Raw genomic sequence first — 16,309 nt, forward strand, 5'->3', positions numbered from 1 at the left:
AGGATGATGTTGGCTGTGGGTTTGTCATATATGGCCTTTATTATGTTGAGGAAAGTTCCCTCTATGCCTACTTTCTGCAGGGTTTTTATCATAAATGGGTGTTGAATTTTGTCGAAAGCTTTCTCTGCATCTATTGAGATGATCATATGGTTTTTCTCCTTCAGTTTGTTAATATGGCGTATCACGTTGATTGATTTGCGTATATTGAAGAATCCTTGCATTCCTGGAATAAACCCCACTTGATCATGGTGTATGATCCTTTTAATGTGCTGTTGGATTCTGTTTGCTAGTATTTTGTTGAGGATTTTTGCATCTGTGTTCATCAGTGATATTGGCTGGTAGTTTTCTTTCTTTGTGACATCCTTGTCTGGTTTTGGTATCAGGGTGATGGTGGCCTCATAGAATGAGTTTGGGAGTGTTCCTCCCACTGCTATATTTTGGAAGAGTTTGAGAAAGATAGGTGTTAGCTCTTCTCTAAATGTTTGATAGAATTCGCCTGTGAAGCCATCTGGTCCTGGCTTTTGTTTGTTGGAAGATTTTTAATCACAGTTTCAATTTCAGTGCTTGTGATTGGTCTGTTCATATTTTCTATTTCTTCCTGATTCAGTCTTGGCAGGTTGTGCATTTCTAAGAATTTGTCCATTTGTTACAGGTTGTCCATTTTATTGGCATAGAGTTGCTTGTAGTAATCTCTCATGATCTTTTGTATTTCTGCAGTGTCAGTTGTTACTTTCCTTTTTCATTTTTAATTCTATTGATTTGAGTCTTCTCCCTTCAAACTATCAAAACTTAAATACAAAGAAAACATATTAAAAGCAGCAAGGGAAAAACAACAAATAACACACAAGGGAATCCCCATAAGGTTAACAGCTGATCTTTCAGCAGAAACTCTGCAAGCCAGAAGGGAGTGGCAGGACATATTTAAAGTGATGAAGGAGAAAAGCCTACAACCAAGATTACTCTACCCAGCAAGGATCTCATTCAGATTTGATGGAGAAATTAAAACCTTTACAGACAAGGAAAAGCTGAGAGAGTTCAGCACCACCAAACCAGCTTTACAACAAATGCTAAAGGAACTTCTCTAGGCAAGAAACACAAGAGAAGGAAAAGACCTACAATAACAAACCCAAAACAATTAAGAAAATGGGAATAGGAACATACATATCGATAATTACCTTCAATGTAAATGGATTAAATGCTCCCACCAAAAGACACAGACTGGCTGAATGGATACAAAAACAAGACCCATATATATGCTGTCTACAAGAGACCCACTTCAGACCTAGAGATGCATACAGACTGAAAGTGAGGGAATGGAAAAAGATATGCCATGCAAATGGAAATCAAAAGAAAGCTGGAGTAGCAATTCTCATATCAGACAAAATAGACTTTAAAATAAAGACTATTACAAGAGACAAAGAAGGACACTACATAATGATCAAGGGATCGATCCAAGAAGAAGATATAACAATTGTAAATATTTATGCACCCAACATAGGAGCACCTCAATACATAAGGCAAATACTAACAGCCATAAAAGGGGAAATCGACAGTAACACATTCATAGTAGGGGACTTTAACACCCCACTTTCACCAATGGACAGGTCATCCAAAATGAAAATAAATAAGGAAACACAAGCTTTAAATGATACATTAAACAAGATGGACTTAATTGATATTTATAGGACATTCCATCCAAAAACAACAGAATACACATTTTTCTCAAGTGCTCATGGAACAGTCTCCAGGATAGATCATATCTTGGGTCACAAATCAAGCCTTGGTAAATTTAAGAAAATTGAAATTGTATCAAGTATCTTTTCCGACCACAACACTATGAGACTAGATGTCAATTACAGGAAACGATCTGTAAAAAATACAAACACATGGAGGCTCAACAATACACTACTTAATAAGGAAGTGATCACTGAAGAAATCAAAGAGGAAATCAAAAAATACCTAGAAACAAATGACAGTGGAGACACGACAACCCAAAACCTATGGGATGTGGCAAAAGCAGTTCTAAGAGGGAAGTTTATAGCAATAGAAGCCCACCTTAAGAAACAGGAAACATCTCGAATAAACAACCTAACCTTGCACCTAAAGCAATTAGAGAAAGAAGAACAAAAAAAACCCCAAAGTTAGCAGAAGGAAAGAAATCATAAACATCAGATCAGAAATAAATGAAAAAGAAATGAAGGAAACGATAGCAAAGATCAATAAAACTAAAAGCTGGTTCTTTGAGAAGATAAACAAAATTGATAAACCATTAGCCAGACCAAGAAAAAAACCAAGAAAAAAATGGAGAAGACTCAAATCAATAGAATTAGAAATGAAAAAGCAGAAGTAACAACTGACACTGCAGAAATACAAAAGATCATGAGAGATTACTACAAGCAACTCTATGCCAATAAAATGGACAACCTGGAAGAAATGGACAAATTCTTAGAAATGCACAACCTGCCAAGACTGAATCAGGAAGAAATAGAAAATATGAACAGACCAATCACAAGCACTGAAATTGAAACTGTGATTAAAAATCTTCCAACAAACAAAAGCCAGGACCAGATGGCTTCACAGGCGAATTCTATCAAAATTTAGAGAAGAGCTAACACCTATCCTTCTCAAACCCTTCCAAAATATAGCAGAGGGAGGAACACTCCCAAATTCATTCTACGAGGCCACCATCACCTTGATACCAAAACCAGACAAGGATGTCACAAAGAAAGAAAACTACAGGCCAATATCACTGATGAACATAGATGCAAAAATCCTCAATAAAATACTAGCAAACAGAATCCAACAGCACATTAAAAGGATCATACACGCTGATCAAGTGGGGTTTATTCCAGGAATGCAAGGATTCTTCAATATACGCAAATCAATCAATGTGATACACCATATTAACAAATTGAAGGAGAAAAACCATATGATCATCTCAATAGATGCAGAAAAAGCTTTTGACAAGATTCAACACCCATTTATGATAAAAACCCTGCAGAAAGTAGGCATAGAGGGAACTTTCCTCAACATAATAAAGGCCATATATGACAAACCCACAGCCAACATCATCCTCAATGGTGAAAAACTGAAAGCATTTCCACTAAGATCAGGAACAAGACAAGGTTGCCCACTCTCACCACTCTTATCCACCTAGTTTTGGAAGTTTTAGCCACAGCAATCAGAGAAGAAAAGGAAATAAAAGGAATCCAAATCGGAAAAGAAGTAAAGCCGTCACTGTTTGCAGATGACATGATAGTATACACAGAGAATCCTAAAGATGCTACCAGAAAACTACTAGAGCTAATCAATGAATTTGGTAAAGTTGCAGGATAAAAAATTAGTGCACAGAAATCTCTGGCATTCCTATACACTAATGATGAAAAATATGAAAGTGAAATCAAGAAAACACTCCCATTTACCACTGCAACAAAAAGAATAAAATATCTAGGAATAAACCTACCTAAGGAGACAAAAGACCTGTATGCAGAAAATTATAAGACACTGATGAAAGAAATTAAAGATGATACAAATAGATGGAGAGATATACCGTGTTCTTGGATTGGAAGAATCAACATTGTGAAAATGACTCTACTACCCAAAGCAATCTACAGTTTCAATGCAATCCCTATCAAACTACCACTGGCATTTTTCACAGAACTAGAACAAAAAAATTCACAATTTATGAAATACAAAAGACCCCGAATAGCCAAAGCAATCTTGAGAACGAAAAACGCAGCTGGAGGAATCAGGGTCCCTGACTTCAGATTATACTACAAAGCTACAGTAATCAAGACAGTATGGTACTGGCACAAAAACAGAAAGATACATTAATGGAACAGGATAGAAAGCCCAGAGATGAACCCACGCACATATGGTCCCCTTAACTTTGATAAAGGAGGCAGGAATGTACAGTGGAGAAAGGACAGCCTCTTCAATAAGTGGTGCTGGGAAAACTTGACAGGTACCTGTAAAAGTATGAGATTAGATCACTCCCTAACACCATACACAAAAATAAGCTCAAAATGGATTAAAGACCTCAATGTAAGGCCAGAAACTATCAAACTCTTAAGAGGAAAACATAGGCAGAACACTCTGTGACATAAATCACAACAAGATCCTTTTTGACCCACCTCCTAGAGAAATGGAAATAAAAACAAAAATAAATGGGACCTAATGAAACTTCAGAGCTTTTGCACAGCAAAGGAAACCATAAACAAGACCAAAAGAAAACCCTCAGAATGGGAGAAAATATTTGCAAATGAAGCAACTGACAAAGGATTAATTTCAAAAATTTACAAGCAGCTCACGCAGCTCTATACCAAAAAACAAACAACCCAATCCAAAAATGGGCAGAAGACCTAAATAGACATTTCTCCAAAGAAGATATACAGACTGCCAACAAACACATGAAAGAATGCTCAACATCATTAATCATTAGAGAAATGCAAATCAAAACTACAATGAGATATCATCTCACACCAGTCAGAATGGCCATCATCAAAAAATCTATAAACAATAAATGCTGGAGAGGGTGTGGAGAAAAGGGAACACTCTTGCACTGCTGGTGAGAATGTGAATTGGTACAGCCACTATGGAGAACAGTATGGAGGTTCCTTAAAAAACTACAAATAGGGCTTCCCTTGTGGCGCAGTGGTTGAGAGTCCACCTGCCGATGCAGGGTACACGGGTTCGTGCCCCGGTCCAGGAAGATCCCACATGCTGCGGAGCGGCTGGGCCCATGAGCCATGGCCACTGAGCCTGTGCATCTGGATCCTGTGCTCCGCAACGGGAGAGGCCACAGCAGTGAGAGGCCCGCGTACCGCAAAAAAAAAAAAAAAAAAAAAAAAAAACTACAAATAGAACTACCATATGACCCAGCAATCCCACTACTGGGCATATACCCTGAGAAAACCATAATTCAAAAAGAGTCATGTACCAAAATGTTCATTGCAGCTCTATTTACAATAGCCCAGAGATGGAAACAACCTAAGTGCCCATCATCGGATGAATGGATAAAGAAGATGTGGCACATATATACAATGGAATATTACTCAGCCATAAACAGAAACGAAATTGAGTTATTTGTAGTGAGGTGGATGTACCTAGAGTCTGTCATACAGAGTGAAGTAAGTCAGAAAGAGCAAGACAAATACCGTATGCTGACACATATATATGGAATTTAAGAAAAAAAAATGTCATGAAGAACCTAGGGGTAAGACAGGAATAAAGACACAGACCTACTAGAGAATGGACTTGAGGATATGGGGAGAGGGAAGGGTAAGCTGTGACAAAGTGAGAGAGGGGCATGGACATATATACACTACCAAGCGTAAAATAGATAGCTAGTGGGAAGCAGCCGCGTAGCACAGGGAGATCAGCTCGGTGCTTTGTGCCCGCCTGGAGGGGTGGGATAGGGAGGGTGGGAGGGAGGGAGACGCAAGAGGGAAGAGATATGGGAACATATGTATATGTATAACTGATTCACTTTGTTATAAAGCAGAAACTAACACACAATTGTAAAGCAATTATACCCCAATAAAGATGTTAAAAAAAAAAGAACAAAAAAAAACCCAAAGTTAGCATAAGGAAAGAAATCATAAAGATCATATCAAAAAGAAATGAAGAAGAAGTGAAGGAAACGATAGCAAAGATCAATAAAACTAAAAGCTGGTTCTTTGAGAAGATAAACAAAATTGATAAACCATTAGCCAGACTCATCAAGAAAAAAGGGAGAAGACTTAAGTCAACAGAATTAGAAATGAAAAAGGAGAAGTAACATTTGCATGCTCGTCATTCTTCCCGGGGATGAAGTGTGCTCCTGGCCCAGCCGTGTTTAGAGAGGACGCTCGGAGCTGCAGGAGTTGGCGGAGCGGGGTGGGGGTAGAGGGACAGAAGTCCTCTCTGCAGCTTCTCACCTCCTTCAGAGGCAAAGGAGGAAAAGGAGCTTGAATATGAAGATCTGATTTCCGTGCATTAAAAAAGGAAGGTTTGGGGCAAATGCTGCCCGTCAGGAAGCACTGAGTCCTAGTGCGCAGGGGGCATCAGATGGTGTTTGGTTGTATGAAACGTGTCCCTTCTGAAGGGCCCTGCCTCTGTGATTTAAATTTGTGCCATCACTCTGGTTTTTGTGATTAAGTTCCTTAAGTTGATAGTAAAAGGGAGAGGACGTGGGTGCGTAAGGCCGGCTGTGCTCATGAGGGTGAGTCTCCTGGGAAATGCTCTGACCACCGCTTTTTAGAAAAAGAATAAGTGACTAAAAATGGCAAAAAAGAAAGAAAATACGACCGAATGTATGTTGAAGTGCCTGTGACAGAAAGTGACAGTGACGTTTCCGCTGGACGCTGGCATGTCAGAATGCCTGTGAGAAGAGCGGGAAAGCAGCCACCAAGGAACAGAAGAGAGGAGGCGGGGGACCGGCGGGGCAGCGCAGGAGCAGTGCCCGGCCTGGGAGCTGCCGAGGTCATCAGGCTGTGCGTCCCCGCAGCATCTGTGGTGCGGGGCATGGAGGCCTGTCCTCCGGCTCGTTTCATCCTTCAGTGTTGGTTGAGCGCCTGCACTGGGCCAGCCCTGCCCTGGGCTCCAGAGATGCAGCAGGAACAAGGGCCACTGCTCCAGGAGGAGAGACCACACGGCACGGCCGCTTGGGAGGGTGGGTGCTGTCCTGCCGTCCTTGTCCTGAGATGATCACTGAAGCCATCTCGCAGGAGGATGACAGAATCTTTTTTCTATTTTTTATTATTGTAAAATATACATAACATGAGATTTACCATTTTAACCATTTTTAAGTGTACGGTTCTGTGCCATTGAGGACGTTCACATCGTTGTGTAGACACCACCACCATCCAGCTCCAAAACTTTTGAGAACAGCAGAATATTTTTAAATCACCCGATTGCTCAGGAGTTTTCGGAAAAGATTTTTAAATTACTAATCAGTTGTCTAATCTGTTCAAAGCATAGATTAAGGTAGATTTTATAACTAAAATTTAACTTTTGGCATTGTTCATTTGTCTCCCTGCAAGATATACGAACCCATCTCTCATTAATAAGGATTGTTTTTGATGCCCAGAATCCGTTTGTGTGAGTTTGCTTTCTTTAGTTGGTAGGTGTGAACCCTGTTTGCAAGTTTAGTGTCAGTCTGTCAGGTGCTTCCCCAGTCCTAAAATTGTATTCTCCTGTGTTTTCTGTATTCAGAGCTTGGGTTGGAGAGAAGTTCCTATCGTGTAAGCTTTGATTTTCTGCAATCACAGTAGACGGTGTCTACGTATTGCGTCACTTAATGCTGTGGATAGGGGACCAGCTCGTCCCTGTCCTCCTGTGAAACTGCAAGTCCCAGATGCGCCTCCCCCACCAGTGGCCAGCAGCCCAGGCCACGTGGGTCTAGCAGGCTCAGGTGGGGCAGACTGGCCAGTGCAGGGAGGAAGGCTTGGTGACAGGAGGAGCCCCTGGGAGGCCCCTGAGCGGCAGGAGGAGAGCTCGGTGCAGAGGGGCAGCTTCCCGCCGTGGACACACAGGGCCCTGCACCCTGTCCTTCCTCCGGTCAGTACTGCGCCCCCGGCTGTCACCTCCCACAGTGGGGACGCCCAGCAGCCAAGACCCACAAGGCAGATACGCGGTGCGTGAGGGTGTGGTGCCCGCGCAGGGGAAGAGGACGCCCGAGGAGGGAGGCGGTCAGCTGACCGCCTGACACCACATGACGCTGCGTGGCGGGGGGGCCCCCGGGGCAGCAGTGCCGTGGCCTGTGGAGCCTCCAGGGGTCCCCTTACAGGGGCAGTAACGGGCCGCCCTGGCCACTGTGTTTGCAGGTGGTGGGAAGGGCAGGCTCCTGGGGTGCTGAAGCAGAGCCTGCGGGGCTCACTGATGGGTCGGGGACAGGCCACACCTGGAACAGGAGGGAGGGGTGGGAGCCGCTGGGGTCTCCAGGCTTCGTGGCCTGAATACCTAGAAGACTGGCGGTTCTGGGCTCTGCGCCAGAGGCTGCGAGGGGCGCACGTGAGGGGGAGCCTGTGGGCGGGGAAGGGGGGGGTTGGTCTGGTTGAGTCACATTTAAGTGACGTTAAGACCTAAGTACATGCTGGGTAGCAGAGAGGCCCAGGTGGTGGCACAAACGTTTGGGTCACGAGCACAGAGATGGGTGTGCAGCCTGGGACCTGGGCAAAAGCACCGTCAGGGTCTGTATGGACAAACGGGGGGCGGGCTGAGTCCTGGAGGGGGCGCCCTGGGAGCCCGACTCAGAAGGGCCTGGAGGAGACAGGTGAGGAGAGTCACGTGCCGCAGGGAGCCCATGGCGCGTCCTTCGGGCGGGCAGACACTGACCCGGAGGGGGTGCAGGTGGCCTTGATGAAGAGTGGTTTCCAAGGAGACGGGGGGGGGGGGGGCGGGCAGGAGCCCGAGGGAGGGGCTGTGGAGGGCAGGACGGAGGAGCCCGCAGCCCACGGATTGAGAGGGCGACTCTTCCAAACAAGTGTGTTGTTTGCAGACGGAGATTCTGCCACACAGCCTAAGGTCATGCCTCCAGGATCACAGTAGACCCTGGGTAGACTCTCCCTCGCCCTGCAGCCATTTGTCCCTGATCTTTCTCTTCTTCTGTTTCAGGAAAAAGAGAGTGAAGCTGCGAAGGCCGAGAATCAGGGTACGTAGAACGCACATCGTGAAAGCTCTGCGTAGAAACCACTTTTATTCACGCCGCGAATGTCTGCATCTCCGACGCTTCAGGGCTGAATGCAAAATACTACCTTTACTAACTGGTAGCTTTTAAACTGTATTTCCCATCCAACTGGTTAACTGGTTACTAAAACTTTGAAAATAGTTTTCTACCAAAGGTTATTTAAATAGCTTTCTTTTCAATTTCTTTAGACACTCAAGGAAGGAAAGCGGCCCCACCTAATGCTCCAGAAATTCCAGATAATCACTATTTAGATAAGTGAGTAAAGTTGTCTCTAACCCACTGTAGAATAAGTAGAGGGACTAACCCGTAAAAATGCCGTCAGATAAATACATTCTCCCTGGTTCATGAGGCTCACGTGAACTAGTTGGCTCTTTTCAGTGATTCTGAAAGCTAGGAAATTGCCCTCCAAACCAGGAGCACCAGCTGTGAGTCAAGGTAACCTTTCCTCCCTTCCCCGACAGAAACGAGCAGGCTGTTGTCAGAAGTCCTGTTACAGGCCAAAACTTCTTTTAGTGTTTTACGAAAGTGTAGTTGATTTACGGCGTGTTGGTCTCTGCTGTACAGCAGAGTGACTCAGTTATACATACATATGTTCTTTTTCATCTTCTTCTCCACTATGGCTTGTCACAGGACATTGAATATGGTCAGGCTCAAACTTTACAGCAGCAAAATGCTTTCTCCTGTGCTGTGGCTCAGACAGATCTACAAGGAATTTAAGGGAGATGTCTTGGTCTAATCTTTTCTTGTGATTTAAAATATCCTTTCTGCTTGGTGACGCTGACAGAGTTAGAATTCTAAGGGATCTTAAGCTACTTTTTCTCAAACCCCAAGTGGTAAAGACTCTTGTTTACGCCCTTTGATAGAGGAGCTACCCAGCCCCTCCTGAGGCCCGTCTGTGAGGGGCAGCCGTGCCTCCAGGTCAAGCTGAAGCCCACTCAGTGGGTCCGGGATGGTGGCCGCAGGCTGGGCATGGGGGCGTCACAGAGCTCCCCGGGAGCCGGCAGGATGGGGATGGCTAAACTGGGTCTGTGCTTCATTTCTTACCTTTCTGTTTTGTTTCAGTTTATGCATTTTTTGTGGGGAGAGGAGCGACTCCTTCACAGAAGAAGGCCTGGATCTCCATTACTGGAAGCACTGTCTTATGCTGACGAGATGTGACTACTGCAAACAGGTCAGGTGCTGGGCATGGGCGGGCCAGACCCAGGCAGGCGAGCTGGACACGCAGTTCCCGAAGGCCGAGTCACAAAAATGTCCCAAATCTTAGCATTTTCAGAGGAAAAGTTATGGGGAAAGTTTTGTTGGGGTTGATTTTTCTTACTTTATTATTAGAGTATAACATATATATAAATGTATACAAGTCATGGGTGTTACAGCTCCTGAATTATCGCAAGATAAACAAATCCACGTAACCGCCAGCAGGCCAGGTACCGCAAGGTACCCCACCCTCCTCCCCAGGGCCATCACTGTCCTCATGTCTGTTTCTTGCTTTGTGAGTTTTACTGAAGTGGAATCATACTCTACGTCTGGGGTTTGCTGTACAGTATTCCATTGTTTGAATGTACCACAATTTATCAGTCCTTTCTACTGCGTCTGGGTTTGGGCTGAGACTGTTAGGAATAGCGTTGCTACAGACACCCTTGTGTAATCTTCCGCGCGTGCGGACGCACTTTTTTGGGCGCACACCTCGCTGTAGGACAGCTGGGTGGGTTCGCGTCCAGCTGCAGAAGGCCAGTGTGAGCCGCGTGCCTAGTGTCCGGGCCGGAGCCGCCCCCCGTCCTCGCCAGCCTTGCAGTCGCCACCTGCCACGCGCCTGTCACGCTCTCCTGACGATGCTGGGCTGGAGCCCTGTCCCCCTGCTGGCCTCTCGCTGACCTCTTTTGCGAAGCACTTCTAGTTTCTCACCCATATTTTGAATTGGGTGCCAGTCCCACTATTGCTGACGTGTAGTCATTCTTGACACACCCGGATGTGCGTCCTTCGCCACTTGAATGTGTGGTGTCCACTCTGTGTCTGGCCTCTTCACCAACGAGCAGGAGCTTTTCATTTTAATGTTGTCCACCCTACTGACCCGTTCTAGGGTTAATGCTTGGGCACCCTGTTGAAGGGGTCCTCGCGCACCCCAGTTGTTCATCTTTCCTCTATGCAGCCAGCCAGCCCTTCTTTAGACAGAGGAGGGGAACCAGAAGGGGAGTGACCTTCTCTCCTGTCCTGGGTGCTCTCAGGCCTGCAGGGGCGGGGTGGGCAGGCCCCACCCTCTGAGCAGCTCCCCCCGACCCTGGCTGGCGGTGCAGACTCCTCCCCCCAGCGTGGCCTGGCTCCTCTGGCAGCAAGCGAGTCTGCGGCGTGAAGCTCTAGGGTGTGTACAAGCCCCTCCTGGCAAAGAGGTCACAGTGGTGAAAGGGTCTCTTCTTGTGACCGTTTCCGGGCACGTTCTTAGAAATGGCCAGGAGTCGGGATTGAACCCAAGGCCATGTAGACCCCTGAGCTCTTCAGAGTACAGGGCAGGGTTAGTGTTGTGGGTGAACCGTTGCTTCCCCTCCCCGCTTAGCCGTGGCCTCTGGATGCTCCTGAGGTAGCATGGCAAGCAGGATGTGAGGTCTCCAGCCACGTGTACGTGACTGCACAGGTAACAGGTGTGCGCCTCCCTTCCCGAGTGGTGCTGGCGGGACAGGAAGCGCGCGCTCGTGCAGGGGCCGGGGCCGCACGCGCCTCAGGGCGCTCAGCCATGTGACGTGTCCTGTCGTGGCTTCCAGGTGGTGGAGATTTCCAGCCTTACGGAGCATCTGCTGACAGAGTGTGACAAAAAGGACAGCTTTGGGGAGTGTTACCGCTGCAGCGAGGCCATTTTAAAGGAAGAGCTGCCCAGACACATAAAAACGAGAGACTGCAACCGTGAGTGCCCCCGCAGCCCCCCGAGACCCTCGCGCCATCCCCAGAGGCCCGGCTGGGGGGTCGGGGGGCAGATCCCGCGTCTGCCGGTGCCCCTGCCCACCCGTTCCTCTGCGCCGCCATTCATGCCCCACAGGAGTAACTAGATCTTGTCTCACTGAAACTGTTTCAGCTGCCAAAGCGGAGAAGCTGGCGAACCGGTGTCCTCTGTGCCACGAGAATTTCACCCCCGGAGAAGAGGTGAGGGGCTGACGGGGCGACCTGGCCGCGTGGAGGGACGGCGGGCGTCGGGCGGAGGCTGGCCCCTGGGGTGGGGTGAGGCTCTGTCTCAGGGTTCCTGCGCTCCCTGCCCAGCACGCCTGTGGCATCTCCCAGGAAGGGGGAGCGAGCGTCTCAGCTCTTTGGGATGGAAGCATGAAGTGGTTTCACTTTTTCCAGGCTTGGCTTTCATCTCCACGTTGGGGCCTAGACTGGCCTCCTGGCCAGATTCTGTAACGCTCTGGTCCCTTGTGATGCATAAAGCTGAGCCCCGTCCAGGTTGGAAATCCTACCTCGTGTCCGGTGCCCAGCACTCCGCCCGCTCCCAGCGTGAGCCACGTGGGTGACACAGCGGCCTAGTTGGGGGGCGCCAGGGTCTCCCACCCTCTCCTCCACGCGCCCCGTCCTCTGGTGTCAGCCTGATCACTCTGGCTCACACGACGCCAGCGCTGCCCTGCGTGCTGAGCTCCCGCGGGGCCCAGCAGGCCCAGCCTCTCCTGCCCTGAGCCCCTCAGCCGCGGCCACCTGCGGTCCACCCACTGCGTCCACTGCGGGGTCCCTTGTCCCAGCCCTGGGGCTGTGGTGCCAATAGGATGGCTCAGACCCAGCGACGCCCCACCGTGCCGGATGGTGGGCCCGGCCGCCCGCTGCTCCCTCAGCGCCCCGGCCATCCGGCCGTCCAGGGCTCATCCTCTCTCCCTCTCAGAAAACGTCACACACGTAACAGAGACAAGCATGGGAACCACGTGCCTCCTCACGGGCCGTGTGTGGGGAAGGCACGGTGAAGGTTTAGGTCTCTTCCATCGTTGACTGGTTTTCAGAATGACAAGTTGGGTCCCCAGCATCTTCCAGTGGTGGCTTATTTGCTTGTTGGATCTTAGCACCATCAGGAACTCACGGCTTAAAACTGTCTGCCGTGTTCAGCTGTTGGCATCGCTGTGCTTAGTGGTGCGTGAATGAGCCGATCTCTGGCCATCAGAGCCTCTGCAGACAGGCTCCTGGCGCTGCCGGTGGCCCAGGGGACTCAGAGCCTCCTGGCCGTTGCAACAAGGTGCCCCACCGAGCCTTCCGTTCCTGGTTCCCTGCAGTGGAAATGACGTTCCAGGACCCCCTCGGGTGCCTCGGGTGCTCCTTGCTCCTGGCTCGGTACCATTCTGGGCCTCTTTGCGGACAGAGCCGGGGAAAACGTTGAGATAAATCCATCAAAAGTTCATGGTGGGGGCTTCCCTGGTGGCGCAGTGGTTGAGAGTCCGCCTGCCGATGCAGGGGACACGGGTTCGTGCCCCGGTCCGGGAAGATCCCACATGCCGCGGAGCGGCTGGGCCCGTGAGCCATGGCCGCTGAGCCTGCGTGTCCAGAGCCTGTGCTCCGCAGCGGGAGAGGCCACAACAGTGAGAAGCCCACGTACCGCAAAAAAAAAAAAAAGTTCATGGTGACGTTCCTGATTCGGAGTCTGAGCTGTAAGGGTCTCTTGAACCTCTGGCGTCGCACGTCTGTGTGTCCTTCCTTCCCTCCCAAGAATCAGTGCCCACAGCCCCCAGAGATGCCCGTTGGACCGTCACAGAGTGTGCGTTGCTCGGACCCACGTTCCCCTTGGCGGGGGCTCAGAGCAGCGGTGCGGGTGCTGCAGGCAGGGAGATGCTGCTGGACGCCGCGCTGTCCCAGCTGTTTGTGTCCCTCCCGTGCCTCCTTCTGGAGACGTGGGGCAAAAGCGTCTCTGCTTCACGGTCACGGGAGTTGCTCCACGTGCTTGTGTCACCAGTTGTTAACAATTCAGCCTCATTGTTTCGGTCTGTGTTCAAGTCCCAGGGGTTTTCAAACACAAGCTCTACAATTACATGAGATACTTAGACGGTTCCAAAGTCTATCAAATGAGACTTACTCAGGGAAGACCCAACAGAAGCTGCCGCCCTGCCCACCATCCCTCCTCTTACAGAGCGAGGGGCTTTTATGGTTTATCCATTTTAGTCCTAAATGTGAACTGCTCTCACACGCCCACACTTTTTCTCTCTCCCTGTGTATTTTTAGAATTTAGGAGCCTTTGAGCTTTTGTTGTCGTTGTCACCTTTACACTATTACTGTCGTACGTGACCAGCCCCTCCTTCTGGAGACCAGTCGGCTCCCTGCTCTGAGCAGCGCGGACATTGGCAGTGGCCTCCTTCCCTTCCTGCCCTCCCCCCAAGCCCCCCGCGTCTGCCTTGAGGGGATGGCATCTGACTCACAGTCAACTGCAGAGACGCATTGGCAGGCTTGTGCTGCTTCTCCTCTGCTTTCTCCGTGTTTTCTTAACGTGGCACCACCCGCCGAGCAGCTTAAACACCCGTTGTTCTATCACAGTTTCTGTGGGTCAGAAGTCCAGGCACGACCTGGCTGGGTCCTCTGCTTGCGGTCTCCCAGGGCTGCACTCGAGGTGTCATCCAGGCTGCGCTCTCATCTGTGGCTCGGCAGGGAAAGGAGCCACTTCCTGGCCCATCGCAGGTGCTGGCAGAATTCTTTTCTTCGTCATTGTAGGACCGAGGGCCCTTCTTCCTTGCTGGCTGTCCAGCAGGGCCACCCTCAGCCCCTGCACCCTGTGCCCCTGGACCGTCGCACATTGTGCACCCCGCGTGACAGCGGTCTTGGCATGTTTGCTCAGCGGTGATGAGAGCTGGGAGAGGTGTGAAGTGCAGGCAGCATCTCAAGATACATGGGTGCTCCAGCCGTGCACTCAGCACAGGGGCCTCCAAGGCAGGACACGCACAGAGCTCAGGACCCACGCCCGCAGCCGCAGCGCATCGCCACCCCTGGCTCGGTCGTCTCAGTGGCCCCTCTGGTGGCCTGGTTCCCACTCCACCTGCCTCTCGTTTCAGGCGTGGAAGGCCCACCTCATGGGCCCCACGGGCTGCACAGTGAACCTGCGCCGGACGCACGTGCTACGCAAGGCGCCCACGCTGCCGCCAGGTAAGCATCCGCCCCAGCCTCGGCCCTGTCCCTGGGTCCCGAACAAGTAGGGTGATCATGTCGTCAGCACCAGCTCTGGCCGAAGCCCCTCCACGTGGTCCTGCTTCCCCACTCACAGAGTTGAGAAACCAAACCGCGGGTGTTTGCAGGTGCACCCCGGGTCTCGTGTCCCTCCGCACCATGGGTACCAGTGTCCGGAAACTGGGGGTTCAGTAGGAGACCCGTAGGCGGCGCCACGACCTGACTTCTGAATCCCAGTTCTGGCTGCTTTCCGTAGGGTTTAGAATGCCTTACAGAAGAGTGTTGTTTTTCATTAGAAAATTATTCTTGACCTTGGATACACGACTTTATTTTGGGATCAACGAGAACATGAGGAAATGTGTCTCAACGAGAACATGAGGAAATGTGTCTCGTGCTCATTCAGCGCCAGGCACCTGCAGGACCTGCACCCCTCACACACGCACACACACGCGCGCGCACGCACACACACATGCACACGTGTGAGGACCAGGGGTGCTGGGGGAGCCACTCCGGCCTCCTAGCCGGGTAACCGGCCCTGGTCACATGGCTGCTGGTCTTTCATTTCGGGAGCTGTTTGAAACTAAAAATTAGGTAAGCGGCTCAGTTCTTTCCTCTGACTGTGCGTCAGGCTCCTCCTCTGGCTCGCTCTTCTTCCTCTCCTGCCGTCGCATGTGCATCCTCGAGGGTGGCCCGCCCAGCCCCCTCTCACATCTGCCAGCCCAGCCCAGCCACCTGTGGGCTGGGTGACCGGGAGCGTCCCAGCCCCTCGTGCTCAGATCCTCCCCGTGTCTGGCGACCCCGGGCCACTTGCACTGTCACCGCGGCTTTGCGCCCTGGCTCACGCTTGTCCCCCGTGCTCTGTGTGTCCACTGCAGGTAGAGGCCCAGCCGCAGCCAAGTCGGGGACCTCGGGATCCAAGGTCGGAAGCAAGATCCCCACCCCCAAGGGGGGCCTGAGTAGAAGCTCCGGCAGGACGTACACGAAGCGGTGACAGCACCGCATCTGCTCCCTCGTCTGCAAAGGGGCCGAGCAGCTTCCCCAGCCGTGGACGTGTCACCCCAAAGCATCTCTAGACGTGGCAACCCCCGCTCCGCCCCTGCTGCCCCCAGGCTCCTGGCTGCGCCCGTCCCGACCATGGCCCCTGCGTCCGGAGTGAGGCCCTGATCTCCCCATGGCTCCGGCTCGCAGGTCTCCAGCCCCCAGGGCCCGGGGTCCACAGGAGACGGTCCTGCTGGAGGAGCAGCGCCGAGCGGCCCATGCGGAGGGACAGGCCCAGCGCAGCACCTCTGCGCAGCTGCTTGGAGCAATTTCCATAAAGCCCTCACTCTAAACCTCTTGCATGTGGGTCTCTGTCAGCCGTGGTGGAAGGTCTGCAGGGCTCGCCAGGCCGGGGGATGGGATGGGATGGGATGGGATGGGGGGGCCAGTCCCCCTGTGCCCCTCCTCCCCAGGGTAGGGGGGCTGTCGGCCTGCAAAGCCCGCATGTCCACGGCAGCAAGAAGTAAGGTCGAGGTCAAGAAGGTAAGGTCGAGG

At 50.6% G+C, this 16,309-nt stretch overlaps 1 protein-coding gene across 2 annotated transcripts in view; it reads left to right on the forward strand.

Annotated features, from left to right (window-relative positions):
• CEP104 (centrosomal protein 104) overlaps positions 1 to 15,965 on the forward strand; it is a 56,100-nt gene extending 40,135 nt beyond the window's left edge. The window contains exons 16-22 of one of the 2 annotated variants that reach the window (XM_082865147.1): positions 8,596 to 8,632; positions 8,857 to 8,923; positions 9,731 to 9,839; positions 11,422 to 11,560; positions 11,730 to 11,797; positions 14,665 to 14,755; positions 15,652 to 15,965. In XM_082865147.1, the coding sequence (XP_082721273.1) occupies positions 8,596 to 8,632; positions 8,857 to 8,923; positions 9,731 to 9,839; positions 11,422 to 11,560; positions 11,730 to 11,797; positions 14,665 to 14,755; positions 15,652 to 15,767 (627 nt within the window). In that variant the 3' untranslated portion in view covers positions 15,768 to 15,965. Of the gene's footprint in view, positions 1 to 8,595; positions 8,633 to 8,856; positions 8,924 to 9,730; positions 9,840 to 11,421; positions 11,561 to 11,729; positions 11,798 to 14,664; positions 14,756 to 15,651 lie in introns of those variants that run through there. The other variant, XM_082865148.1, reaches the window with a different exon arrangement.
• The last annotated feature ends 344 nt before the right edge of the window (positions 15,966 to 16,309 follow it).

This window comes from Leucopleurus acutus, assembly GCF_964270905.1.
Source record: "Leucopleurus acutus genome assembly, chromosome: 2".
Taxonomy (NCBI): Eukaryota; Metazoa; Chordata; class Mammalia; order Artiodactyla; family Delphinidae; genus Leucopleurus; species Leucopleurus acutus.